This window comes from Folsomia candida, unplaced genomic scaffold (assembly GCF_002217175.1).
Source record: "Folsomia candida strain VU population unplaced genomic scaffold, ASM221717v1 Fcan01_Sc001, whole genome shotgun sequence".
In the NCBI taxonomy this organism is placed as follows: domain Eukaryota; kingdom Metazoa; phylum Arthropoda; class Collembola; order Entomobryomorpha; family Isotomidae; genus Folsomia; species Folsomia candida.
The window spans coordinates 13,242,759-13,266,118 of NW_019091193.1; the positions used below are offsets into that span (position 1 = coordinate 13,242,759).

General features: G+C 45.7%; 12 protein-coding genes across 16 annotated transcripts; 3 read left to right on the forward strand and 9 right to left on the reverse strand.

The window, feature by feature from the left end:
• The first annotated feature begins 2 nt into the window (after positions 1-2).
• Positions 3-930, forward strand: LOC110860781 (peflin). The gene is made up of 5 exons (XM_022109892.2): positions 3-135; positions 197-304; positions 379-507; positions 570-688; positions 748-930. The coding sequence occupies exons 1-5, from the start codon at positions 105-107 to the stop codon at positions 862-864; spliced, it is 504 nt and encodes a 167-aa protein (XP_021965584.1). The 5' UTR covers positions 3-104; the 3' UTR covers positions 865-930.
• LOC110860767 (homeobox protein AKR) lies at positions 865-2,460 on the reverse strand. Its single transcript, XM_022109867.2, has 4 exons — positions 2,210-2,460; positions 1,535-1,640; positions 1,333-1,465; positions 865-1,276 (listed from the first exon to the last, which is right to left on the reverse strand). The coding sequence occupies exons 1-4, from the start codon at positions 2,316-2,318 to the stop codon at positions 932-934; spliced, it is 693 nt and encodes a 230-aa protein (XP_021965559.1). The 5' UTR covers positions 2,319-2,460; the 3' UTR covers positions 865-931.
• Positions 2,461-2,787: 327 nt separating this feature from the next.
• On the reverse strand, positions 2,788-3,442 carry LOC110860791 (NADH dehydrogenase [ubiquinone] iron-sulfur protein 5). Its single transcript, XM_022109904.2, has 3 exons — positions 3,306-3,442; positions 3,133-3,220; positions 2,788-3,072 (listed from the first exon to the last, which is right to left on the reverse strand). Exons 1-3 carry the CDS (start codon positions 3,410-3,412, stop codon positions 2,926-2,928), a joined length of 342 nt encoding a protein of 113 aa, XP_021965596.1. The 5' UTR covers positions 3,413-3,442; the 3' UTR covers positions 2,788-2,925.
• Positions 3,432-5,469, forward strand: LOC110860735 (cytoplasmic dynein 1 light intermediate chain 2). Its single transcript, XM_022109835.2, has 8 exons — positions 3,432-3,558; positions 3,649-3,755; positions 3,815-3,888; positions 3,949-4,122; positions 4,182-4,666; positions 4,727-4,812; positions 4,874-5,210; positions 5,264-5,469. Exons 2-8 carry the CDS (start codon positions 3,667-3,669, stop codon positions 5,390-5,392), a joined length of 1,374 nt encoding a protein of 457 aa, XP_021965527.1. The 5' UTR covers positions 3,432-3,558; positions 3,649-3,666; the 3' UTR covers positions 5,393-5,469.
• On the reverse strand, positions 5,373-6,857 carry LOC110860746. Its single transcript, XM_022109846.2, has 3 exons — positions 6,585-6,857; positions 5,648-6,528; positions 5,373-5,588 (listed from the first exon to the last, which is right to left on the reverse strand). The coding sequence occupies exons 1-3, from the start codon at positions 6,797-6,799 to the stop codon at positions 5,422-5,424; spliced, it is 1,263 nt and encodes a 420-aa protein (XP_021965538.1). The 5' UTR covers positions 6,800-6,857; the 3' UTR covers positions 5,373-5,421.
• Positions 6,858-6,914: 57 nt separating this feature from the next.
• LOC110842561 (solute carrier family 35 member F5) lies at positions 6,915-8,705 on the forward strand. Its single transcript, XM_035852316.1, has 6 exons — positions 6,915-7,223; positions 7,278-7,484; positions 7,538-7,690; positions 7,746-8,091; positions 8,145-8,304; positions 8,365-8,705. Exons 1-6 carry the CDS (start codon positions 6,951-6,953, stop codon positions 8,642-8,644), a joined length of 1,419 nt encoding a protein of 472 aa, XP_035708209.1. The 5' UTR covers positions 6,915-6,950; the 3' UTR covers positions 8,645-8,705.
• Positions 8,706-9,264: 559 nt separating this feature from the next.
• On the reverse strand, positions 9,265-10,216 carry LOC110860776. The gene is made up of 3 exons (XM_022109879.2): positions 10,064-10,216; positions 9,624-10,005; positions 9,265-9,484 (listed from the first exon to the last, which is right to left on the reverse strand). Exons 1-3 carry the CDS (start codon positions 10,115-10,117, stop codon positions 9,360-9,362), a joined length of 561 nt encoding a protein of 186 aa, XP_021965571.1. The 5' UTR covers positions 10,118-10,216; the 3' UTR covers positions 9,265-9,359.
• A 59-nt stretch (positions 10,217-10,275) lies between these two features.
• Positions 10,276-13,774, reverse strand: LOC110842593 (putative glycine-rich cell wall structural protein 1). 4 transcript variants are annotated; one of them, XM_035852437.1, is made up of 8 exons: positions 13,614-13,774; positions 13,272-13,541; positions 11,051-11,065; positions 10,967-10,987; positions 10,777-10,905; positions 10,459-10,716; positions 10,373-10,397; positions 10,276-10,302 (listed from the first exon to the last, which is right to left on the reverse strand). In XM_035852437.1, exons 1-8 carry the CDS (start codon positions 13,626-13,628, stop codon positions 10,295-10,297), a joined length of 741 nt encoding a protein of 246 aa, XP_035708330.1. In that variant the 5' UTR covers positions 13,629-13,774; the 3' UTR covers positions 10,276-10,294. The 4 variants fall into 4 exon arrangements, with proteins under 4 accessions (XP_035708330.1, XP_035708335.1, XP_035708328.1 ...); XM_035852442.1 differs by lacking the exon at positions 10,276-10,302 and having other exon boundaries at positions 10,347-10,397; positions 10,967-10,984; XM_035852435.1 differs by lacking the exon at positions 10,276-10,302 and having other exon boundaries at positions 10,347-10,397.
• A 333-nt stretch (positions 13,775-14,107) lies between these two features.
• On the reverse strand, positions 14,108-15,182 carry LOC110863647 (glycine-rich cell wall structural protein). Of its 2 annotated transcripts, XM_035852427.1 has the most exons (5): positions 15,029-15,182; positions 14,738-14,971; positions 14,585-14,671; positions 14,396-14,531; positions 14,108-14,338 (listed from the first exon to the last, which is right to left on the reverse strand). In XM_035852427.1, the coding sequence occupies exons 1-5, from the start codon at positions 15,056-15,058 to the stop codon at positions 14,136-14,138; spliced, it is 690 nt and encodes a 229-aa protein (XP_035708320.1). In that variant the 5' UTR covers positions 15,059-15,182; the 3' UTR covers positions 14,108-14,135. The 2 variants fall into 2 exon arrangements, with proteins under 2 accessions (XP_035708320.1, XP_035708315.1); XM_035852422.1 differs by having other exon boundaries at positions 14,585-14,971.
• Positions 15,183-17,894: 2,712 nt separating this feature from the next.
• On the reverse strand, positions 17,895-19,711 carry LOC110842464 (GTP-binding protein GEM). The gene is made up of 6 exons (XM_022088210.2): positions 19,458-19,711; positions 19,051-19,327; positions 18,773-18,987; positions 18,552-18,643; positions 18,297-18,486; positions 17,895-18,233 (listed from the first exon to the last, which is right to left on the reverse strand). Exons 1-6 carry the CDS (start codon positions 19,687-19,689, stop codon positions 17,947-17,949), a joined length of 1,293 nt encoding a protein of 430 aa, XP_021943902.1. The 5' UTR covers positions 19,690-19,711; the 3' UTR covers positions 17,895-17,946.
• LOC110842463 (neuropilin and tolloid-like protein 2) lies at positions 19,676-21,602 on the reverse strand. The gene is made up of 6 exons (XM_022088208.2): positions 21,360-21,602; positions 21,032-21,304; positions 20,540-20,965; positions 20,339-20,466; positions 20,137-20,280; positions 19,676-20,048 (listed from the first exon to the last, which is right to left on the reverse strand). The coding sequence occupies exons 1-6, from the start codon at positions 21,526-21,528 to the stop codon at positions 19,746-19,748; spliced, it is 1,443 nt and encodes a 480-aa protein (XP_021943900.1). The 5' UTR covers positions 21,529-21,602; the 3' UTR covers positions 19,676-19,745.
• Positions 21,603-21,640: 38 nt separating this feature from the next.
• LOC110842466 (cyclic AMP-responsive element-binding protein 3-like protein 2) lies at positions 21,641-23,283 on the reverse strand. The gene is made up of 5 exons (XM_022088212.2): positions 22,874-23,283; positions 22,661-22,814; positions 22,431-22,602; positions 22,049-22,359; positions 21,641-21,958 (listed from the first exon to the last, which is right to left on the reverse strand). The coding sequence occupies exons 1-5, from the start codon at positions 23,159-23,161 to the stop codon at positions 21,684-21,686; spliced, it is 1,200 nt and encodes a 399-aa protein (XP_021943904.1). The 5' UTR covers positions 23,162-23,283; the 3' UTR covers positions 21,641-21,683.
• Positions 23,284-23,360: the final 77 nt, after the last annotated feature.

The window sequence follows — 23,360 nt, forward strand, 5'->3', positions numbered from 1 at the left end:
TTGAAATGTTGACTAGCCGGCAGTCGGACGGAGAGGAGTGACGTGAGTCAGACTGTCAAGTTGGTTACAAGTTTTTTTGCGGAATTTAATTAAATTTTGATAAAATGGATCCCCAGTTGATTTCGTTTTTTAATGGTGAATAAATCGTTGGAGAAGTGTGTTAAGTAATTAAATTAATTTCTCTCTATTTTTCCAGCGGTGGACGTCGATCGATCCGGGCGGATAAATCCGACCGAGTTGCAACAAGTATTGCAGTCGTCAAATGGGAGGAAGTTCTCGGAAAATGCTTGTCGTTTGATGATTGGTGGGGGTTTTTTAATTGATTTTTGATTAATTAATTAATTAAATTATTTTATTTCTAAATAAAATTATTTTTAGGCCTGTTCGACCCCGGGAACAGCGGTTCGATTGACATGCAAGGGTTTTCCGCCCTCTACGCCTATGTCAACCAGTGGTTGGGAACGTTCAAAAACTTCGATCGGAACTCCTCAGGGTTCATCGATGAGGGTGGGTTTTTATTTTATTTGCTAAAGAAAATTGGATTATCCATAAATTTAATTTCTCAAAAGGCGAACTGAGCCAAGCGATGGGGAGCATGGGCTACCGATTCAGCCCCGGATTCGTCGCCTTCCTTATGCACAAATTCGGGGAGGGCCAGTTCGGGTTGCCAGTGGATGGGTTCATCTCTGTGAGTTGTTTTACGTGAGAAATTGGGTGCAAAATAATGATAAAAATGATAATTTGCAGGCCTGCATCCTAATCCACAAGTTCACGGATGGATTTCGAAAGAAGGACACTTCCTCCTCGGGAATGATTCAGATTTCGTATGAGGACTTTCTCCAAATGGTTCTGACCGGGTGTTGATTTACTATTTCCGATACTGTCATTTTTTATTCATAACTAAAAATAAACACTGATGAGCAAAAGATATTTATTCGACCAACTCTCGTCTCATTTGAACTGCGGCCTCAACTAAAAGGCTGAACGGAGACGTGTCAATGTAGGAAAGATTTAGGGAGACGCGGGAAGAGGGGGGCGAGCGGCGGTTACGTTTTGTCGAGGGGGAGAGTGGCGGTGGGGGTGGGGATGGTGGGGAGGGAGATAGCGAGGAGGATGTGGAGGAGTCGGAAGAGTAGGAATCTTCTTGTTGTGATGTGGTGGTTGTGGAGTGGTAGCTGCGACGGGTTGTTGACGATGAGGGGGATGAAGTAGTTGTGGTAGAGGTGTGACGACGGGAAATTGTGTAGTTTTGTGGGTTCTGCCCTTCCGATAAGATCTGCAAAATCAGGGAGTTAGTGGATACGTTAGACAATTTTATATGTAAATTCATACCATTTCCGGTAATATCCTCCTCCTGGAATTGATGAACCAATTGCAGACTTGGAGGAGCGAAAGGCCACAGCGACGACTCAGCTCCAGTTTCTCGCTCTCGGATGGGTAAGCATTGTAGCGGTGGTCGTATAACCTGCGTGGGTCAAAAGATTTTAAAAATTAGTCGGCATCCACAATCATCCATAAGCGATGGTCAAATTACCACTGCGTCAGCACGGCGACGCTTTCTTTGGGCAGTGTTCCTCTCTTTTTCTTTTTATCACCTCCACCGCTGCTGGCTGAACACGATGAGGAATCTTCATCTCCTTCTGTGTATAAATTAAATAACCTTGATTTCAACACCTCAACACTCGAACTCGAACTCTCACTACTCCTGCACACACACTAATTTTCAGAGTGGCAGCAGCAGCAGAAGAGACAGCCTTGAATTGACTGCGTAGTTTATTTATTTTATTATATTGCAAGCAGAGAAAAAACAAGGAAGCCAAAAAAGAGATAGAAGATCTGCAAGGTCGGCGGGTTTTAATAATGTTCATATTATTCAAGCAGTGGTGGTGGTGGTTTGACAGAGACTGAGGAGAAAAATTGACAGCAAGCAAAAGCATGTGCGTCGTGGTATACACACAAAATTTCTTATGTCTGTTAGGCTAACTAGGCCACGGCCCTCTCTCTTCTTTGCGAAGCTTCTCTCTCGCTTATTATGAAGTAAGAGAAGATGTGCTAATGTGTGTAAAATGTTGCAATATTTGACAGCACATAGAGGAATAGGAACGCTCTTTTCTAATCTCTGAGTTAAAAGTGTGCGTTTGGAGCTGTGCGCAAGTTAAAAATAGACACGCTGCAGAATTTTTTTTTAGTTTCGTTTTTAGGGATTTACCTTTTGTAATTTGTTGGTTTGTCGTCGTTGGTTGTGTGATTGTTGTGGGTGTGGTTGTATTAGTTGTGGTAGTGGACGAATGATGACGAGAGATTCCTTTAGTGACCATGGTCCAAGGTGGTGCTGAAGAAGGAACGCGCACGTGAGAGAAATACGACGACAAGAAATGGACTGGTTTCGTTTGACGTTTGCTGGTGGGGTATATATGCAGGCGATGGGCTATGTTGTGAGAGTGTGTGGAGTGAGAGAGTGAGTGTCTGGCTGGCTGGGGATATATTCGTGGTGCAGCAGTGGTGGATGGATGGAGAGAACAAAGAAAGATGAAAGATATAGTAGTAATAGGAATGTTATTAACAAAGAAAAGTGTGTTGCTGGTTATGCTATTAAGATGCTGGAAATATATGTCACTTTTGTGGTGCTGTTTAGTTGTTGATGCATATTTATTGATGAATATTTATTAGTTGACCATTCACCATTCGAAATTGTCATTTGGAATTATTGATTTATTTGGTTAATATGATTTATTTTTTTAATATTACTTGGTTTCAAATAAATCCCACCAATTTACCACCACTTGATTGACCATTAAAACCAATTAAATATAAATAATCAACTATTTATTTCTCTCTCTCCCCCATGATTTCCACACAAAAAAATTTACACACGACTCTCTCTACAATTTCCATAATTACAATCACTACAAATGAATTCCTCCTTCAAGGATCCACCAAATCATAATCGGGAAGGAACGCATCGTAGGTGGGAACATTTTTCGACCACAAATCGATCTTCGGCCCCTTTCCCAGCTGACCCATGAGCCATTGACGATCCCGTTCGATCTTTATGTGCGTCACACGTTGGAGCTGCGGATTTTGGAGGTTTTTATATTTCCCCATTTAATTAATTAAAGAGTAAAATCAGACCTGTTTGTACTGCCCGACGCACTCTGCGAAGTCTTGGTACAGGAACTTGCACTTTTTCTTCCCCTGGAACGCTCCGTGCGCTTGGAGGCTGCGGATTTATAGAGGGAATTTTTTAGAATCGCTATTTTATGAGCTTATTTAATAGAAATTATTTTATAAATGAACAAACTCACCAATCCAACCACCTCAAATTGAAGGGGACACACTGGCCCATGACTTGATGTCCGATGGGGCCGGTCATGTCCGTCAAGGGGGTCCGGATGGGTGGGGGACACACCATCGTCTCCTCGGGGGGCGGGTGTTCAGGACGTTACCCATCTTCACCAAGAGATAGAATTTCTATTTTTCTAAATTATCAGCAGGTTTTTTGTGTATTTTTTTAGGAGATAATTCTAATCTCCCCGCTGCTCCTTCTTGAGTGAAAAGGTGAGACGGACGATGACTAATTAGAGAGAAAGAGTAAAGAAAAACAGCAGGTTTTATTATTGTGAGTGAGTGAAAAAAGTGCCATTTTAGTGATTGAACAGAGAAATCATGGGGAGTGCCTCGGCGGAGAATGTTTATAAACAGCAAAATAATAATAGTGCAGGGAGTGCTGGGAGTGGAAGTGAAGATAACGTGTGGTGAGTAGTATTATCCTATTACGTAACATTACAACTTGACAATTTCGATATAAACTTAGGTCCTCCATCCTGTCCGAAGTGCGGTCGAACGCCTCGGTCAAGCTCCCTTCGGGAAGGGCCGTCGTCGTTTTAGGTCCGGTGGTTTTGCTGTTATTTAAGATTAACTAAATAACTAATTTTATAAATAAAACAGGCCACCCGGAGAGTGGAAAAACGACGCTGGTGGCGAAACTGCAAGGGATCGAGGATCCCAAGAAAGGTTCCGGTTTAGAGTACACCTACATCGAGATTAGAGACGAGTACAGGGAGGACACGACCCACTTGTCCGTTTTCACCCTGGATGGGGACAAGGCACACTTTCCTCTGCGTAAGGAAATCGTCTTCAGATAATCGTCACTCAAAGTCTAATAATAATTCTCTCAACAGTAACCTTCGCATTGAACACCTCCACCCTGACCTCCACCACAATCCTCCTGACCGTGTCCATGTCCACTCCCTGGTTGATCCTAGAACAACTCCAAGACTGGGCCGGATTACTACACGACCACGTCGATAGCCTCAAAATCCCACCCGACGAAGTTAAGACTTTGCGAGAAGGGGTCCTGCGTCGATGGTTGAGTTACCAAGAACCTCTTGGCGATGGGGAAGGGGACATTTCTGGGCTGGTGCAGGGGGGTGGAGTGGGGATCGAGGAGATGGTGGCGGATGAAGGGGTGCTCGTGAGGAATGTGGGGGTGGATATTGTCGTCGTGGTGACGAAGACGGATCACATGACCACGTTGGAGAGGGAGGAGAATTATCGGGAGGAACATTTTGATTTTATTCAGTTTCACGTGAGGAGGTTCTGTCTGAATTATGGGGCGAGTTTGTTCTATACGTCGGTGAAGGAGGATAAAAATTGTGATCTCTTGGTGAGTAAATTACTATTAAAGTGTGTTGGTGGATTTTAGTTGATTTATCTCTCTCTTTAGTACAAGTATCTAGTCCACCGGGTCTACGGGGGCACGAACAACTTCAAAACGCCGGCACTCGTCGTGGAAAAGGATGCCGTTTTTATGTGAGCATTCCTCTTCACCATAAAAGTAATGTAATAAATCATCGTTTCTAACGTATAATAGCCCCTCCGGGTGGGACAACCTCAAGAAAATGTCCATCCTGCACGAGTCCATGTCCTCTATCGACCCAGAATCTTACTACAACGACGTCATCCTCCGCCCCGTCCACAAAACGGTCAGATCTGAAGGGAGAAACGTCGCCGAGGTGGAGGTGGAAGATGAACAGTTGTTTCTGGAGAGGCAGATGGGGATTTTGACCCTTGGCGGTGGTGGGGGTGCAGTTGGGGGGAGTGTGGGGAAAGGGAAAACACCAGCGAGTGATAAGAGACAGACCAGTGGTGGGGGTGGGAGTAGTATTAGCGGTGGGGTTACGACGGGAGGGATCACCACGCCGAAGAAGGTATTTACTATTTATTTATTTAAAGGTGATTTTTTAATAAAATTCAACCGCAGGGCGAGCAATGCACGGACCGCGTCCTGGCGAATTTCTTTAATTCTTTACTAACGAATAAGAAGAGTGGCGGAGGAGGAGGGAGTGGTCCAAGCAGTGCAAACACGAGTCTAAGTGGAACGGATTGTTAATTTTATTAATTTTCTCTTTGTAAATAAATCTAAATCACAAAATTGAATAAACTCTCTCGGAATGGATTATCCCAGGAGCAGAAGACGGAAATCCCGGCCGTGTACTCGGCTGGGATGGGGAGGTGTGGGGTTTTCTTTATCGTGGTGGTGGTGGAGTGGGGGGACTCCTCCTCGTGGAGCATGTGGGACACGGTTCCTTTATATCAATTTGTTAGTTTAATCTTGTTATAATTGATAAAATACGATAATACTCACCCAACACGTTCATCTCGTTCCACTCCTGCCCGATCCTCGTGAGTAATCTTAAATCGTAATTCTGCTGATGGAACTTGAGCACGTCCTCTCTTTTAATAAGTAGAACCGACTCTGAAGTGATTTGTGGTAGGAACTCATCAATGGGAATTTTCTCCAGCGGATTCGTGAGTAAAACGGTGTTGGCGTCCACGCCATAAATCATCTGGTGATGCCAAGCGTCGGCGAGGGTTGAGATTTTCTGCGGGTTCAGCGTGGCCAATGGAGCGCAGCCAGCGTCGATCCAGGTGGCGAGGGTGGTGAGGAGTTTGGACGGGTTGGTGGTGTGGTGATTGAGGGGGAAGAATTTTCCCACTATTTTGTTATTGGTTAGAGTTTGGATGGCGGTGATTATTTGTGAATGGGTCGTTCCGGCACGGGAGCGGGAGATGAGGTAGGTGTGGAGCGGGGTGGTGGTGGGGTCACTGGAGCGGAGCGAGGGGGGGAGCAGTGAAAGTAGAGTGGCTGGGGAGGGGAGAGGGTGGTGGAGAGAGGTGAGGATGTGGGTGAGGGAGGTTAGGCCGCAGGAGGAGGGGCCGAATTGGGAGGTGGTTGAGGTGGTGAGTTTGCGGGCTTGTTCAAGGGTCCAGATTAGGTGAGGTGGTGGTGGGGTTATTAGTGGTGGGGTGGAAGCATTGAGAGAGTCGAGATACGCCTGGCGTGGATGTGGTGGTAATGATGAAATTGGTGATGGAGGTTGAACTGACGCTGGCTGACCTAATTGCGGAAGATTATTCTCGACAAAATCCCCCTCGATGAAGTCCTCTTCTAAATCTGATGAACTTTTACTCGTGCTTCCACTGCTCGTCGATTCTGATTCCGTTGCTGCTGGCGGTGCAGAAGAGCTGAAAACACACAAAATTAGCAAAAAAAACCTCTCTCTAATTAAAAAATAAGGAACCTATTCCCAGCCTCCTCCACTCCAGAAATCCCACCAAAACAATCCTGTGTTTGCCTCTGAGTAGAATGCTGAAAGAACTGAAAGAAAGACGAGGGCAGATCCGCCAATTGCCTGCTCGTCCCTTCCTCCTCTTCAGGGGGCTCCCTCCACGTGTAAACGTAATTGTCGTCCGGGTCGGGGGACGGATTGTTGTTGTTTTCGTTCGGGGAGGTCATCTTTTTTATTCACTCTCTCGTCTGACTTTTTGAATTGAGTTTGTGTCCATCCACCCGGGGCAACTGTACCCTCACCCCGCCAACCGTTTCTCTCACTGAAAAAAAAGTGACACACTACACTGCTGACAATTAAACAATTGACAATGTGACGATGCCACCACCAGCACCACCATCGTCCGTGACTACACCCCCACCACAACCCCGCCTCCTCCTCGGGGCGTTACTCTTGTTGTGTGTGGATCTGATCTGGGTGCTTTCCAGCGAACTCTCGGACCACATTTATCACGATGAACATTTCGATAAGCCGTTCTTCACGGTGTTTGTCAAGACGGGGATGTTCATCGTGTTTTTAGTGGGGAGGGTGGGGGTCGTGGGTGGGCAGGGGAATGGGTTGGGCAGTGGCGGTGGCAGTGGGGATTATAGGGTGAGTTGTAGTTTTAATTAATTTGTGTGGTGATAATAATTGATAAATTTCCAGTTACTAACGGATGCGGATGAACCCACAACCTCACAACCACCACAATCAACGATAGAAACCCACTCCACCTCCCCCTCCACCTCCGACACCGAAGAAGAACTAATCATCGCTCCCACACTCAGCCCCTCGGCCTTCGTCCCCATAAATTACGAGGACAACACGAGCGATGAGGGGAATGGCAAAGTCAAATTTAGTCGGGTGGCCGAGGTGCGTAAGGGATATTAATTTACTGATTTTATACTAATAGAGGTGATCCATAGGTCCGCCACTGCAGTCCAAAGGACGCCACGGCCGCTACCCTCTCCCGAATGTCGTACCACGCTTCCCTCGCCGTCCAGGACTCCCTCGCCAGAAATGCGGACAAACTCACGACGACGGAGACGGCCAGGGTCGCTCTGGCTTTTTGCGCAATGGTAATTTATTCTTAAATTACCTTGAAAATGTATTAAAATCCCAAATTTCCAATAGTGGTTCCTTGCAAACTACACCTACGCGCTGGCCATTTCCACAGCCACCTCCCAAGTGGCTCTAATCAACGTCTTGTCCTCCACCTCATCTTTATTCACCCTTGGCCTATCCGCCGCCTTCCCCTCGACCCCGTCGGACAGGGTCACCTTGTCGAAGTTATTTTGTGTTCTCGTTTCCATTTGTGGGGTTGTCGTGGTGAGTTTTATGACGAGGGAAAATGGGGTGGAGGTGAAGTTAGGGGCCGGTTGGGCTCTGGTCAGTGCGGGGTTCTATGCGGCGTATTTAGTATTTCTGAGGAGGGCCGTGGGCGGGAGGGAGGGACGGATGGATGTGTTTCTTTTCTTTGGTGAGTGCAGTAGTAGTGGGGAGTGGTTTAAAATGCTAATTAGAATTTTATAGGATTCGTGGGGCTGTTCAACGTGCTCCTGCTCTGGCCGCTCTTCCTGCTCCTTCACTACTCCTCCTTTGAGGTGTTCACATTCCCCTCCCAGCGCCAGTGGGGGTTTCTTCTAGTCAATGGGATTTTGGGCACGGTCTTCAGCGAGGTTCTGTGGGTTTGGTTAGTTTACTCACTTAATTTCTTAAATTACAATGTCAATAAAGTAAATTACTTCCGTAGGAGCTGCCTGCTGACCTCCTCACTAATCGCGACGCTGGCCATCACCCTCACGATCCCCATGTCCATGATAGCCGACGTGGTGTTCAAGGGTGCGTCGTATAATTATTGGTTTTACATTGGGTCCATTCCTGTGCTGGTGGGGTTCGTGGGGGTGACTTTGTTGGGGGTGGGGGACTGGGATCCACTAGGGGAGGGGGTTTGTCGGAAGGAGGAAGAAGTGGGAAGAGGAGAAGTGGAAGACACCACGACGTTGTTGGAGAATAGTGAAATTAATTCTTAAGATTTTTTTTGTAGTGTATTTTTAGTTTGTGTCCTCAATAAATGTGGGATTTGAGATTGTATTTTGGGTGATTGGAGAGAAAGGGAAAGTTGTCATGTGCAATTTGTGAGGAAAGGGTTGATTTTTGTGGGTATATTTCTGGACCGGATCCACTAATATAAAGCGAAAGTGAGAGTGACTGAGGATATAAAAGGGTCGAAAAATGCCCAAACCCTTGGCCATTCGCATAATCACTCTCTCACAAAGTCTCGAATCATGTCTGGGTTCAGGTTTTTGGTGAGTTTTTCTTTATTTTCTGTGACTATTTTTTGGGCGTGAATTAATTAATTTTACTAAAATTTCCAGCTCTTGCTGCTCCTCGTCTCCGTCGTCTCCCTGGTCCACTCCAGCCCGATGAAGTTTGAGGAGGAGGAGGAACCCGAGGAGTCCCCACCGCTCTACGAAATCAATCCCCATTTCGGGTTCAGGAAATACTTTGAAATCAGGTACGAGCCGTTGACGGTGCCCTTGGAGTATGCGGAACAGCAGGTGCCTCAGTCGCAGTCGCAGCAGGTGAGGTGTTTTTGGAATTGTGAGTTGTGTGAGTGGTGCTGATTTTTGTTTTAATTTTTTTGCAGGGATATTATTGAGGTTTAGTTTAATAAGTTATTTAATTTAATTAGCGTACAAAAAATTAATTAACGTATTAGTTTAGTAAATAAATAAATAAATAAAATCACAAAACGCTGGTGTACAACCCGTGATGCATGGTGATTCCTTTGAAGACGTACTTTCCATGCTTGGCCCATCCTTTGTTCTTGTTTTTTACGTGGCTGAACTCGGGGAGGAAGCCGATCCCGTCTAGGGAATTAGTTTTTGCATGAATTATCATAAACAGCACCCATAAAATTATAATTTCAAATGTTTAAAACTTTGCGCATATTTTTCCACGTAGCACAAAAAGTCACTCAACAAATATAAAATAAGATAAAAGACTCACCCAACACCCTCTCCGTCAAATCGACGAGATATCCTGGAGAGAAAACGGACTCTTTCCTGACCATTTTCCAGCCATGGTTTTTATTATTCTTTTTGTTCTTATTTTTCCTCTGGTGGTGGGGATTGTTGTGCTTGTTTTGGGCCCAGTATTTCACGTAGTGCGGGGGTCGGTTGTTCTTCTTCTTTCGTGGGGGGAGGAGGGTGGAGGGGATTTTAAAGAGGGGGAGCGTGTAGCCCGTGGATTTTGTGGACGGAGGGGAGATGGAGCCGGAGCGGGGGGAGAATTCTGTGGAGGAGAGTGGGTCGGATAATGGAGGGTAGTGGTGGGTGATGACCACGTGGGGGGTGAGGGTCAGGGAGTGCGTGGCCGCAGGGGTGGTGGGCTGCAAGTGACAAGTGTTTTAGGGTGGTTTTCAATGTGTTTTTAATGGGAATTTTTACCTGAACAAAGCCAGCCAGGAGAAAGAGGAGTGCAGCAGCTATAATCAACGCCATAATGTTTCGGGTAATGAAGTGTGTGATCGTTTGATTTCAGAAGATGTTTTTTGATGATGCAAAGTGTGTGCAGCGGAGAATGTGCAGTGAGATGAATGCGAAATGAGCGTATTAAAACAGGTTTTTCTAGTTCAACGATCTTTTATTTAAGCTATTTTTTTTACTATCTCTCTCTCTCTACCAACCTGCAAAATTATTGTGTTTAGGATTTGTTTTTTGTAGTGTGGGGAATTTTTAGAAAGAATTAAGACGTACCATGACCTCCGCCGCCGCCGCCGCCCTGCAGGTTTTTAGAAGATTATTAATGGGGGGCCAGTTAATTAAATTGATGATAAACTTACTCCACCACCGCCACCGCCTCCCCAACCGTGGACGACTTCATGGTGGAGATTGAGCTGGGGATGTTTGATGACGACGGGAGCACCGCCTTGAGGGAATTTCGGCGCTTTGTAATGGACGTGGCGATGGATTGGGGGTTTCTTCCAGCCCCAGCCGCCGCCTCCGCCGCCGCCATGGCCGCCGCCGCCTCCGCCGCCATGGCCGCCGCCGCCTCCGCCGCCATGGCCGCCGCCGCCATGGCCACCGCCACCGCCTCCTCCCTGTGAAATGAGGATGAATTTAGTACTTGCGCTAATGATAGAATTTATAAAAACCCTTACCCAACCACCATGTCCCCCACCACCACCACCTCCTCCACCTCCACCCCCACCACCGCTACCCCAGCCCTTTTTCTCCTTATGAACTGGACCCCAATAGTACCAAAATCCACCCTTTTTGCTGCTTCCCTTCTGAAAATTGGACACAATAAATAAACACTAAAATCGCCATGGCAATGGATTATCCACAGACCTTCTTCTTCTTCTTCTTCTTCTGCGGAAAAGTAAATAAATAATCAGTCCAAAAACCCACGAAAAATAGCAAAAATCCACCTACCTTCCCCTTCTTCTTCTTCCCACCCCCGCCCCAGCCATCCCTCCCGCTCCCGCTGAAGCTGATGGGGGTGAGTTCAATCTCCCCGGAGGAATAGTCTAGAAAGGTGGCTCTGGGGGAGTAGACGGGGTAGGTCTCCTCCGTCTCGTAATAAGGAGCAACAGGGACGAGGTCATCATCGTCCAGCTCTTGGTACGTGTAGTGGTAGGCGTGCGTGTAGGTCAGGGCTGCCAGGAGCAGCAGGGACTAAGGAGACAGAATTTGTTATTTATTAGTGGGGGTGTAATGGTGGGAGGGGAGGAACACTCACCGCGAAGAACCGCATCTCCTATATTTAAGAAGAAAAGCACGTAAAAGGAGAGTGATCTTCTCCGTGGGAAGAACAGGACTGGAGGGGAGACGACCCACGGAGACGTGTTTTATCGTCCAGCAATAGGAGAGAGGTGAGTATGAGTGTGAAAAAAGTGACCAAACCACTTTGCTGCTGCTGGGTAGTTGACCCATGCAGATGCCGTGAAATTATGATGCTGCGGTGGTTTTGAGACGTGTGAGGTCGATGCACGATTAAAATGGAGAGAAATGAATGGAGAGAAACAAAGTGGGTGCGGTTTGTATATGGATTTTTTATTTAATTTAATTTAATTTATTTAGTGACCCCAACCCCAGCCTTCGTACGCGTGGATTATCTTGCCCGGTTTTCCCCAGCCCTGTGGATTTTAAGAGAGAAAGAGTTTTTAGAGGTGGTTATTGCATGGAAACTATGATTAAATTTAACTTACCCATCCTCCTCCGCCGCCGCCTCCGTGACCGCCGCCGCCGCCACCACCACCACCACCTCCGTGGCCCTATTAAGTAATTATTTTTTAAGAAATATTCCCACAACAAGTAGTAAATTTTTTCTAGTAAATCCAAATATCCTCACCCATCCGCCATGTCCTCCTCCCCCACCACCCCCACCACCCCCACCATGCCCCCCACCATGCCCCCCACCACCCCACCCCTTCTTCTCATGATGCACCGGCTTCGGATGGATATGGATCGTGGGACCCTTTTCACTCTCAAACACGGGTCCAGGCAATAAAACATGTTGTTGTTTATTCCATCCCCACCCGACGTATTTAAACTCTGGTTCGGGCCAGCCCCAGCCCCCCTTCTTCCCCTTCTTCTTTTTCTTCTTCTTCCCTCCGCGGAACTCTCTGACCAAGTCCTCCTCGTAGATCGGCTCGTAGATTGGGTAGACCAGGTCGGACTCGCTGGAGTCAATTTCGGGTGAGGACTCGGTCCATCGCGGGTAGACGCGGAGTGGGGGGTGCGATGAGGTGTGGGTGGGGAGGGGGGTGTCCGAGTAGTAGTAGTACTGGGAGGAGACCACTGTTGCTAGTAACAGGGTGGACTGGGAATTTCAGGGGAATTATTAGTGCGATTCCATGGAAAATGAGAGAGAAAAAGTCTTACCAAAGCAGCCCTCATGTTGATAATGTCCGAGTGCGTTTCACTTTCAAGTGATGTGATTATGGAGGGTGCTGGTAAATAAATAGTCAAGTCTCCGTTGCACCACCGCCGCTGCTCTTGCTCCTGGTGAAGTCGGAGACGGTCGTCGACGACGATAGGTGCTTCAATGAAAAACTGACCAAACGGGTATGATCACCCGGTCGTTGCTCTTCTGCCTTCTGCCGTGGTTAAGATGCGATGAGATCTCAAAGAAAATCGGGTGAAAGTCAAGAACCTCCTGCAAACACCTAAAAACCCGTTTCACACAGACCGGTTTCATATGAGCTGCACAAACCCGTTTTTCTACACAAGTTCACCAACCCTCAAGTAATTAACGCGTAAGAAGCTCTTTTTTTGTATAAAAACAATTTTATTTCACAAATTTTGATCATGTTTTTTGTCAAATTAACACATAGCCAATTAATAAATATTTTGCAATAAATTACTCTTCGTAGCCGCCGTAGCCGCCTGGAATTTAGTGGAAAAGAAGTGGGATTTAGTGGATGTCTCAATAAGAAATTACCGGAATTTATTAAAGTTTCTCTTACCATATCCACCATGACCACCACCGCCGCTTCCTCCGCCACCCCCACCGTACCCGCCGCCGCCACCCCATCCCCAGCCACCGCCGCCCTTCTTACCCTTCTTCTTCTTTCCCTTCTTCTTCTGCAAAAATTTACATAAATTAACTCCAATCCACCAAAAAAACCTCAAAAACCAAGTAAATCCCTACCTTCTTCTTCTTCTTTCCCTTCTTCTTTTTCCCTCCCTCTTTGTGGTAGGATCCCCAGCCGTAGCCATAGGGCTGGCCCCACCCGCCGCCACCCTGGGCTACGCCGGACCCGCCCTTCCAGCCCCCTCCGGACGAGGGTTGCCAGCCATAGCGGATGTAGACTGGTCTGAAGAGAAAGTCTGAACCCTCCAAGTCCGTCTCCTTCTCCCCGTCCTCTTGACCCCAGGAGGACACCACGGCCAGGGCCAACACCAGCCCCGCCACCACGATCTGTAAGCACACACACTATTAGTCACACCACACCGATAAGTTTGGGATAAGATTAGTGGGAGTGGGACTAACCAAATACTTTTGCATTGCAGCTCTCTCTCACTCGCACACACAAGTCCCCTCGACGACGCACCAGAGAGGAATCCTGCTCCCAATGACCACTTTTGGTGTTTATATACAGCAGGTCAATACCTGAGAGGAGGTGATGAACTGGTGGTGGCAGTGGCAATTATTTGCAGTACTGGTCTTTGTGGTATTCTCTTTACTGGTCTTCTTCTCTCTCGGGGGCTTCATAGCATCATCAACAGGTGTGTGTGTGTGTGTGTATGTTACTTTTTCATAAAACTGGTTCCGTCTCTTCTTCTCTCAATCTCTTTTGGCTAAAACTTGGCGATACACATAAATTTTTGACCTTCTTCTTTATTCTTAAAGATATTTAGCTGATACTGGGTGACATGAAAACTCTGCACAGCCGGAAATTAGTCGCGTCCGCTAACAGTACATTCTGGTTTTTTCCCAAATCTAACGGCACAATGCGATATGAAATAAGAACGACTGAGAGTGAGTAATTTTATATATTGTCGATTTATTAAATCAATAAACAGGTTGGTAAATGAATGAAGGAGACGACACGTTGACCGACTCTTCGTCGTCTTCTTCGTCCTCCTCTTCGTCAGAGTCGTCAGAGTCGTAGTTGCGTCGGTGGTGGATGGTGCTTGGCCAGACCGGGAGAAGCTCGGTGGATGTGGTGGAAAAGTCCGTGGTGGGAGTGATGGGGAGAAGGGCACGTTCCCATCCTAAGAGGAAATAAGAGTTTTAGATTTTGGACTTGGAAATTAAGAGAGTGGACTCACCCCACCCATCACCACCATCATCATCGTCGTCATGGCCACCCCAACCCCACCCGCTGTGTTTTCCTCCACCGCCGCCGCCACCGTGACCGTGACCGCCACCCCATCCCCATCCTTTCTGCTTTTGCTTGCCCCAGCCCTGCAGGAGGTGGTTATTTTACTGATTTTTTAATTGATATGCGTATTTCTTACCCATCCGCCACCGCCGCCTCCGCCGCCACCACCGTGTCCCCACCCGCCACCGCCCCCTCCATGACTCTCCTCTTCTTTAATCAGCCCCTTCACACAAAAAACTCGAATTAACATCACCTCAAAATACGATCCCTCTCTCTCCCACCGACTCACCCAACCCTGCTGCAACCTCAACCCCCACCCACCTCCCCACCCCTTCCCACCAGGATCCTTATGATGAACCCTGATCCCCCCATAAATCCCGACCCCTTTGATGCTCGGTTTCTTCCAGCCCCATCCCTTGGACACGGTCACCTCCTTCTCCTTGCTGCTCCCCCACCCAAACAGACGCCCCGAGGGGTACGTGTCACTCGCCGCCAGGGACAAGAGGCCCAGCCCCAGGAGGAGCTATATACAGGGGGGATTTTAATTAGTAATTATAAATCACGTGACGTTGAGACTCACCAAGAGAAAGCTTTTGACCGGTGTGATCATGACGTTGGAGATTTGGAGATTGGGCGAGATCCGAGGCTGAAGTGTGGTTATATCGGGTTTGAAGAGAGTGAGAGTGTGGTGGCTGGAGGGTCGCTGAACTGGCGGATGGACCGGTTTTTTGATGGTGTTTATGCTAATGTTTATGGGTGCAGTGGCGTTTTGTAAAGGTGGTGGTGGTTGGGAATAGGGAGAAGGAGGTGTGGAAAGAGGGTGTAGGGGGGAGGGGGGAGAGGTTCTGTTCAGGAAATTTTGAGTTTTTGGGGGTTTAAATAAAGAAATTGGGTGGGGTTGATATTTTTTCAACTTGGTCAACGCATAAAACATCAAACTCCTGGCACATACAAATTTTACGTTACTATAACGTCATGAGCAGATTTATAGCCCGGGGCTTATCTGCCCCTCTGTCTGTCTGTCTGTCTGTGAAACTTATCCCGGAATTGTGCAGACACTTGAGGTAAGTGCAATGATGAGCAAAATCTTTAGTGGTGAACCGGATCGTAAACCTTGTGGAGAATGCCAACTACGAAGTGCGTCACTTTTGCGAGATGGACAGACCCACACTGGTTCTTGGAGATTCTCCGACATAACTGAAGAGTTTTCCATATTTAGTCTGTCCACATTTATTTTTCTACTTTTCATATTTCCACATTTTGTCCGGATCCCCTCTGACTCGGGCTAAAAAAGTGTTGAAAATCAGAGGATATTTAGAGGATATCAGAGGTTACCCTGGTGACGGACGCTAAGACGTCCCATAAAATGCGGAAAATCTTACCCGCCCTCATCGCCATTAGAGAAATGCATGCAATGCATCGCAACCACAGATTGTGGCGCAGCAATTTTTTAATTACCAAAGCTTTATCAGGGAGCAAATGTAAATTTGAGTGATATATTCCAAGGATATGGCTTTCTGCGGAGGCATTACAAAAATGACGTAATCATGGAGACAGCCCGACCCAGGATTAATGTACCCGTGTTGTTGTTCTGGGATGGGAGTGGGCAAAAAAGATGCTTCGAGTTGGCCCCTCTCGAATACGGGAGACGTCACGGAGGTTTTGACGCCTCGTGCCCCGTTTTTTTTGTCTATGGGAGGATGATTTCTTTAAAATTAAAATTTCAGGAACTGCATGCAATTTTCCCATGATTTTGCTCCAGCTTCAAGATTCCATGCAATGGCCTCGTTTCCAAGGTTTCCACAGAACTATTCAAAAATAAAAGATAATAATCCAAGATTCCAAGATTATTTGACACTTTATCAGTCTATAAGGTTACGACAAATGACCGAGTTACAAAATAAATTTTCATTTTTATTAGCCCGAATCTGGGCTTATGGAACCGTCATGTCCGTCCGTCCGTCCGTCTGTCTGTCTGTCCGGCACGATAGAGCCAAAACGGCTGAACCGATTGACTTGAAATTTTTACCATGTACATATTGGACAAAGTTAGGAAACGGGTTCGAAGATGGGCGAAATCGGTCAAGTGGTGGACCGGTGGGAGTCATGTGAGTAGTTGGGATAAAATTTTGAAATTTTCGTAGAAAGCTGAAATTTGGTACAGAGGTAGCTAATGACTTCTAATAGATAAAAATGATTTCAAGTTGGAAAAATTTTCATCTTTCTTGACAGACTCTATGGGGTGACTACCAGTTTTTCAAAATCGTTATATTGAGTTGAAATTTGGTAAACAGGTTGCTTATGGGTCTTATTGGAAGAATATGAAACGAAATTTGGAAAATTTTTATCTGGAGCGACCCTATGGGGTGACCCACACCGATTTTTAAAAATTGCTTTAAAAATATGAAATCCGGCACCGTGATGCTTAATAGCTACTCATGAAAGAATATGAAGTTAAAATGCCAAATAATAGAAAATATCTAATAAACATTTAACTATCCACACCACGGAGGTTGGTAATATTATTATGTAGGTTTCGGAAAAATAGAAGTGAGCTCGGACTCACCGACAGAATCCCTGACTAAATGAAGTCTGCGCTGTAGGTTTCAAAAAATAAAAGCTGTTGAAAATATGTCATGGGTGGTTAATATTATTACAATGACAAACCTAATTTTTATGTCTTTTCAGATGGGCTTATAGATTTGTCAAGATGTCTGTCTGTGCGCACGATAACTCTCTTTAAACACAAGCTAGCGACCTGAAATTTTGCGAAGTTCATCTTCGGGTCAAAAGTAAGGATAAGTTCGAAGATTGACATGTTAACCATTTTAAGTGGTTAGGGTTGACAGAAAAAAAAATATTAAATGTCATAGAAAAGTCCCAAATTTGTCGTAGGAAGTTGAAATTTTGAGATTAAGCCCTACGGGTGAGACCATAGGGCTTAATCCATACAGATCTTTCAAAATTATGGCACTCCACCAGTCAAATGGTTGGTTTGACCGACAACCGCAGAGTCTGACTCGGGCTCATAAAGGCTGCCCATTGGAGATTTGAAGTTTACTATTCGAAATAGTACACTCGAGATTTTCAGCTTAAAAAATCAAGCTAAAAATTACGATGATTTCATCTTCAAGAATTAAGTCTCTGTGTCTTCCCGTTCAAAAGTTATTAAAGGTCAAAGAGTTGTTTTTTTCGACCATCGAGAAAAAACAACTATTTTTAAAAATAATTATTTAATTTGTAACTCAACCATTTGTCGCAACCGTTAAGGGAGACTAACGTTACCTAGATACTAAATGTCAAGCAATCGTGCCAAGATTCCATCCAATGGCCTCGTTTTGAAGGTTTCCATAGAAATATTCAAAGTATGGACCCATGACTCCAAATTAATTTTATGGACTGATAAAAATTGACACGCCAAAATAAACGGCGTGTGAAAACACCACTATTACCCAAAAAAACCCCCAATTTTATTCCAATAAAACCCCCCCAAAAAAATTACAAAACATGTAAATTTTGGCACGATTTCGACTTCTTAATCAGCAAATCCTCGGCCTGCACCAATTTCCTCAACAATTCCCATGCCAACTCGTGAATCGAAAAAATATTCCTCTTCCTCTTATGTTTCAAACTTTTTCTCTGTTTCCTCCTCTGGTTGTCATGGAAACTGTGGCGGAGACGACACTGCTTCAGAGAACCCACGAGCAACTCGTCCACGTTGTGCTGAAGGCCGGGCGACGTTTCGATGAATTTCGCTGAATAGGTCGTTGCCAGGGTTTTTCCTTCTGCGCATTTAAATTTAAATTGGTGATTAATTGGTAATTTAATTGCAATTAAAAAAAACCCACCATGCACTTGCACTTCGCGAGCCCGTTCCAAATCACACTTGTTTCCCACTAAAATCACGGCCTTTGAGCTCGTCTCCACCTGCCAAAGATAGCGCAAAATCTCCTCGGCAACGGCGTAACTATGACGATCCGTTATCGAATATACGATTATGCAACAGTGCGGGTTGTACGTTGCCAGGGAGTTTTCCGGCTGTGGAATGGATTCTTTTAGTTGCCGTGGAAATTATTTTTTTAAATTAATTAAAAAAAACCCACCGACATCTCCGAGCAGGGATGATCGATGAAAACGAGTTCGGATTCTTGGCCGTCGAGCTGCACGGAAATCGTCCGCTCCCCAAATTCGTCGTCTATTGAGAAGAATTTTTTATTAGCGACAGTTACTTCGTCAAGCCCGAGTAGGAGTCTACTTTTAGCATAGAATCCCATCGAAAAAATTAAAAAAAGACACACCACACTCCAGCCACATAATCCCTCACCCAAACTGGCGTCATACGTGGAAATGTACTCTGAGGTCATGAACTGATTGACCAATGCGCTTTTCCCGACTCCCGAGTGACCCAACATGACCACTCGATACCGGTTCTCTTCCGAACCAAAGAAAAAATCCCCGCTCGTCGTGTCGCTGATTTCCGAGTAAATCGACTCCATCGAATTGTTCGAATTACAACATGACGACGAGATTGGCGAGTTTCTATGGAAATAATTATTTTATAACAAATTTTTCCATGGAAACACTAAATCCAAAAAAAATCACCTCGACGAATTCCTGGTGCTCGGATTGGATTTAATGAATCTCCTGCTGTTTCTAGGCAACACTTCGTCGCCTTCGTTGACAACGCGATTGTCCTTAATGTTAAAATTTCTCAAACGGTACATCAACGCCGTGGCGTCAACGTTAATCTCGGAATCGTCCTCGTCATCCGTATCGGAGGAGTCGCCATGGTGATGGTGCGGGTGGTTGCCATGGTAACTGCGGGCGGGGAGGGAACCCACACGGTGCTTCCGGGGGCTGTTCTTCCCGAATTCGAGGACTGTGGAGAGAAAGTGATTTCCATGGTTACTTAATTTCCATGTGGTGTTTTAACAAATATTATTTTGCATGCATTTTGATTATTCACATGTGCAATCTTAATAAAAAAAAATTTCCATGGCAACTCCCACCTGGCAATTCCAAAAAATTGCTCTGCCTCCGTTGCGACGTGGATTTCTTTTGTCTTTTTTCGAGCTCGCATTTTTGTAATAATTTAGGACTTAGTGAATTCCTACGTGAAGCCAAATAAGCCAAACCACCACCCGCGGAGGATCTCCGAGAACTTGTTGCTGACGTGTTGTCGCTTAGCAACTGCTCGTCCTCCGGGTTTATTTTTAACGGTGAGGGCTTTTTCTTTGCCATGGTTTTATTTATTTATTCTACTAATTCATATAAAAAAATCTCTATGACAACGATTATTATTTAATCCACACGAGTAAATCAGATGGGCGTGTGGTTGGATCGATAGTTTGACAGCTCGAATCTCGCATTTCCATGACAACGTCCTCAGCGGCGTCGGCGTGGTGATCGTCGTCGGTGTGTCTCATTTTCACCAGCCGTGACGGTTGGTATGGTTTCGGGGGGATGTAATAAAATGGCTGCTGGATCACCGTGGGGGGGGCGGACTTTGAGGATTTTGAGGTCGAGGAGGACTTCCGGGTTTCTTGGGGGGTGGAGGTGGTGGGGGGCTGCGATGGGGGGTAGATTTTTAGCGAGGAGGTCTGCGAGGTTTTTTAAAGATTATTAGTTTCCATGGAATTTTTATATTTTAATTTTGTGGTTGCCATGGAGATAAAATTTAAAAAATACCCGCATGATCTCGAGCATCTCCTCCTTGTCCTGTTTCAGCTTCCGATACACGTTGAGCATGAGTCCCGAGCACATTCCGCTCATCAGCAAAATCCCCAAAAAAGCTATGATCAAAATGTTCGTCTTCAGCTGGAAGGTGTCTTTCTGCGTGGATACCATTTCATCAGTTGCCATGGAAACCAAAAATAAAAAAATAGCTCACCGCCCCACACAACTTCTCATCCTCGTCATTCCTCGATTTACAATTATCGATGCTGTCGCATTTCAAAATCTTCGGAACACAAGTGGAATCGCGACAGTCCACTTCCGTCAGGGGGTCGCATTCCTCCGCTGCGGATACAAAAAAGTTATGATACCGTTGCCATGGCAACAAATAATAAAAAATTAATAAAAATTAACCAACCCCCCTCCAGCGCCCTAAAAACGCTAAAATACGCGAGCAAACTACTCTTCAAACTCCTCTTTTCCAGATCCAAATACGAAAAAAACCGTAAATGCAGTTTATTCCCGGGACTCGTGACATATTCCCGATCCGAACTGCAAAACTGTTTCAACCTCCCTTCGTCACCTTCCAATTCCGTTTTCGAACCGTAAATCTCGACGAAATTGAACTCGCAGTCGTTGGGGCTCTGGAGCTCGTATTTTATGAACTGGAGAAATATTTTCTGGTCCTCCGCTGCGGTCACGATCCAGGTGCAGTCAACTTGGAAACTGGTTGCTAGGGACTGGTTAATTATCTCCATGGGGATGTTTTTTGAGGTTTCTATGGTGAGGTTCGGGTGGGTTTCGAGGTTTAGATGGGTGGTGCAGGGGGTCGTTTCGGGGGAGTCTACAAAAGAGAAAAATAAATTGTTTTTTTTTGGTTGCCATGGAAATAAATTTTTTAAAACCTTACCAACCAACCCCTCGACAAACTCGATTTTGATTTTGAACCCATTATATTCAATGTTTCCATCCGTTTTAAAGCGTAACCATAGAAACGGTCCGCTGGATTCGATGTAAATCGGGGGCGTGGTCCCGCAGATTTTATTCACTAAAGAAGAGTAGCCAAACTGGCCGTCGCGGATTTCGAGGTAGTCATGGTTACAGGATTGTTGGTCTTCGAGGGTGTACTCCAGGGCGAATTGCTCGATAAAGTGGAGGCGGATGACGTTGGTGGGGTGTGGCGCTGTGAGAGAGGGAATTAATTTGGTTGCCATGGTGATTATTTTAAAATAAATTACCCTCGATGAGCTTGGTGCACTGGACGTTGCTGGGGTAATTATCCGGATACCATGGCGACGTAAATTCATTTTGATTGGTTGTCATGGAAAAACTTGAACAGGTTTCCGTGGAATTCTCACTCGTTGCCAGGGGGATTATTAAAGAGATAATTAGGATTATTTTATTCATTTTATAATATTTTCTAAAAAAGTGTGTGCCGTTGCCGTGGAATTGGCCGGTTGCCAGGTGCCTATAAATAGATTTACAATAAAAAAGATGCGTGTGTAAAAACCCAAAGAAATTCCATAGCAGCGATTTTTTATTCATTTTTACAAAGAAAAATTTTAGTCATAAATTTTATCCTCCACAAGTTTGACGACATTGTCGAAAATGTGTTCATTTTGGAATGTGTTTTGTTGTTGCTGTGACAACAATAATCGTTTCCTCCGTCGCAATGAACTCATCATGATCATGTTGGAAATTATCTCGTCATCTTCGTTGCTTAGCAACGAGGAATCAATTTCATGTTGGTCGTCATAGCGACCACGCTTTTGCGGGAATGATGTTGGGGGGGAGGTGGTGGTGCTTGGTGAGGGGGGGAGCATCGTTCGGGAGCGGGCTGTAAATTTTAGGATTTTTCCATGGTTACAATTTTTTATAGAATTAATTTCCATGGTTACAATTAAATTCCATAAGAAAACCCACTCACCAAATCCCCCCGCAGCAACAACCTGTTGTTGATCCTGTGAATTGTTAAACTCCGCCATGGAAACATCGGTCATCATTTTATTCTTCTTAGCAACGGAATTGTTGTTGAACGTGGTTGGCAAGACGACCAAGGCCAAGGACAGGATCAGCACGAGCAGCGTCGTTGTCGAGGTGGTTGGATTCGGCTTCTGCTTCTGCGCCGTGAGCGCGAGCTGCAAGCGCTTCACTTGCTGACTCAGCTTCGTGTTCGCGGACTCCAGGGTGCGCACTTTTTTCGACAAGAGCGATTTCTCCTCTTCCACTTCAGAGACCCTGCGCAGAGGTTGTCATGGTGATTATTTTAGGAAATTTATTTATAAAAAAAGTCTCCATGGAAACCGAACCGCTGTTGAAGCTTGTCGAGAAACTCCTTTTTCCTCTTGCGCGAGTCCTGCGCGGAGATTTTGTTCCTGATTTTGCGCCGGATGCGCTTCAGCTCGCGCTCCTCGAATTTCGTGAGCGGGTAGTGCGTCGGCAGGGTGATGCCTTCCTTGGTGAGGAGGCGCTTTTCCTCGTCTATTAATTTTTATTAGTTGCCATGGTGATTATTTTAAAATAATGGTTGCTAACCCACCTGACAACTTGAGTTCTTGGAACCCATTTTTCTCGTAAAACTTCCCACTGGTGGAGGACGAGGAGGAGGAGTCGTCTTCCTCCTCCTCGATCAGCATCGCGTTCTCCGACGTGGTAATTATGTAAGAGTTCTTGGAGCGGATTATCTTGAGGGTCTGCGGTTTTATAAATTAGTTGTCATGGTTACTAAATGCGTTGCCATGGTAACAATTACCTGTTGTTGCTGTTGCTGAACCTCCACCCCACCACCCCCACCCATCAAATCCTCATCCTCCTCCTCCTCACACTGAAAATTGGCCGTGAAATCCTGTGTCACGTGGTTATCATCATCCTCGTGAATGACCACGAATTGGTTGTCTTCTTCGCTCAATTGTTCGGAATCAGAGTCGATTTTTATTACGTCATCGAAGGAGGCGAAGGACTCGAAGGAGCCGAATTTTATGGACTCTAAGAAATTGTCCTGGTTACGAAAGGGGTCCAGAGTGGTGTTTAGCAGGTCCATTTTTTATGCTTGGATGTGGTGGGGTTTTTAAATGAGAGATGGGTGTGTTTGATGGGAACATATGTCAACTCTGTGGGGAGAGTGAAAAGTGAGAAAAGGATTGTGTGGGCATAGATGAGGTGCGTAGATGGATGGGAGAGTGGTGGGGATTCTTGTTCTATGGGCTGCGCAGGGTTTAGCCGGTACTGTTATTTTTACG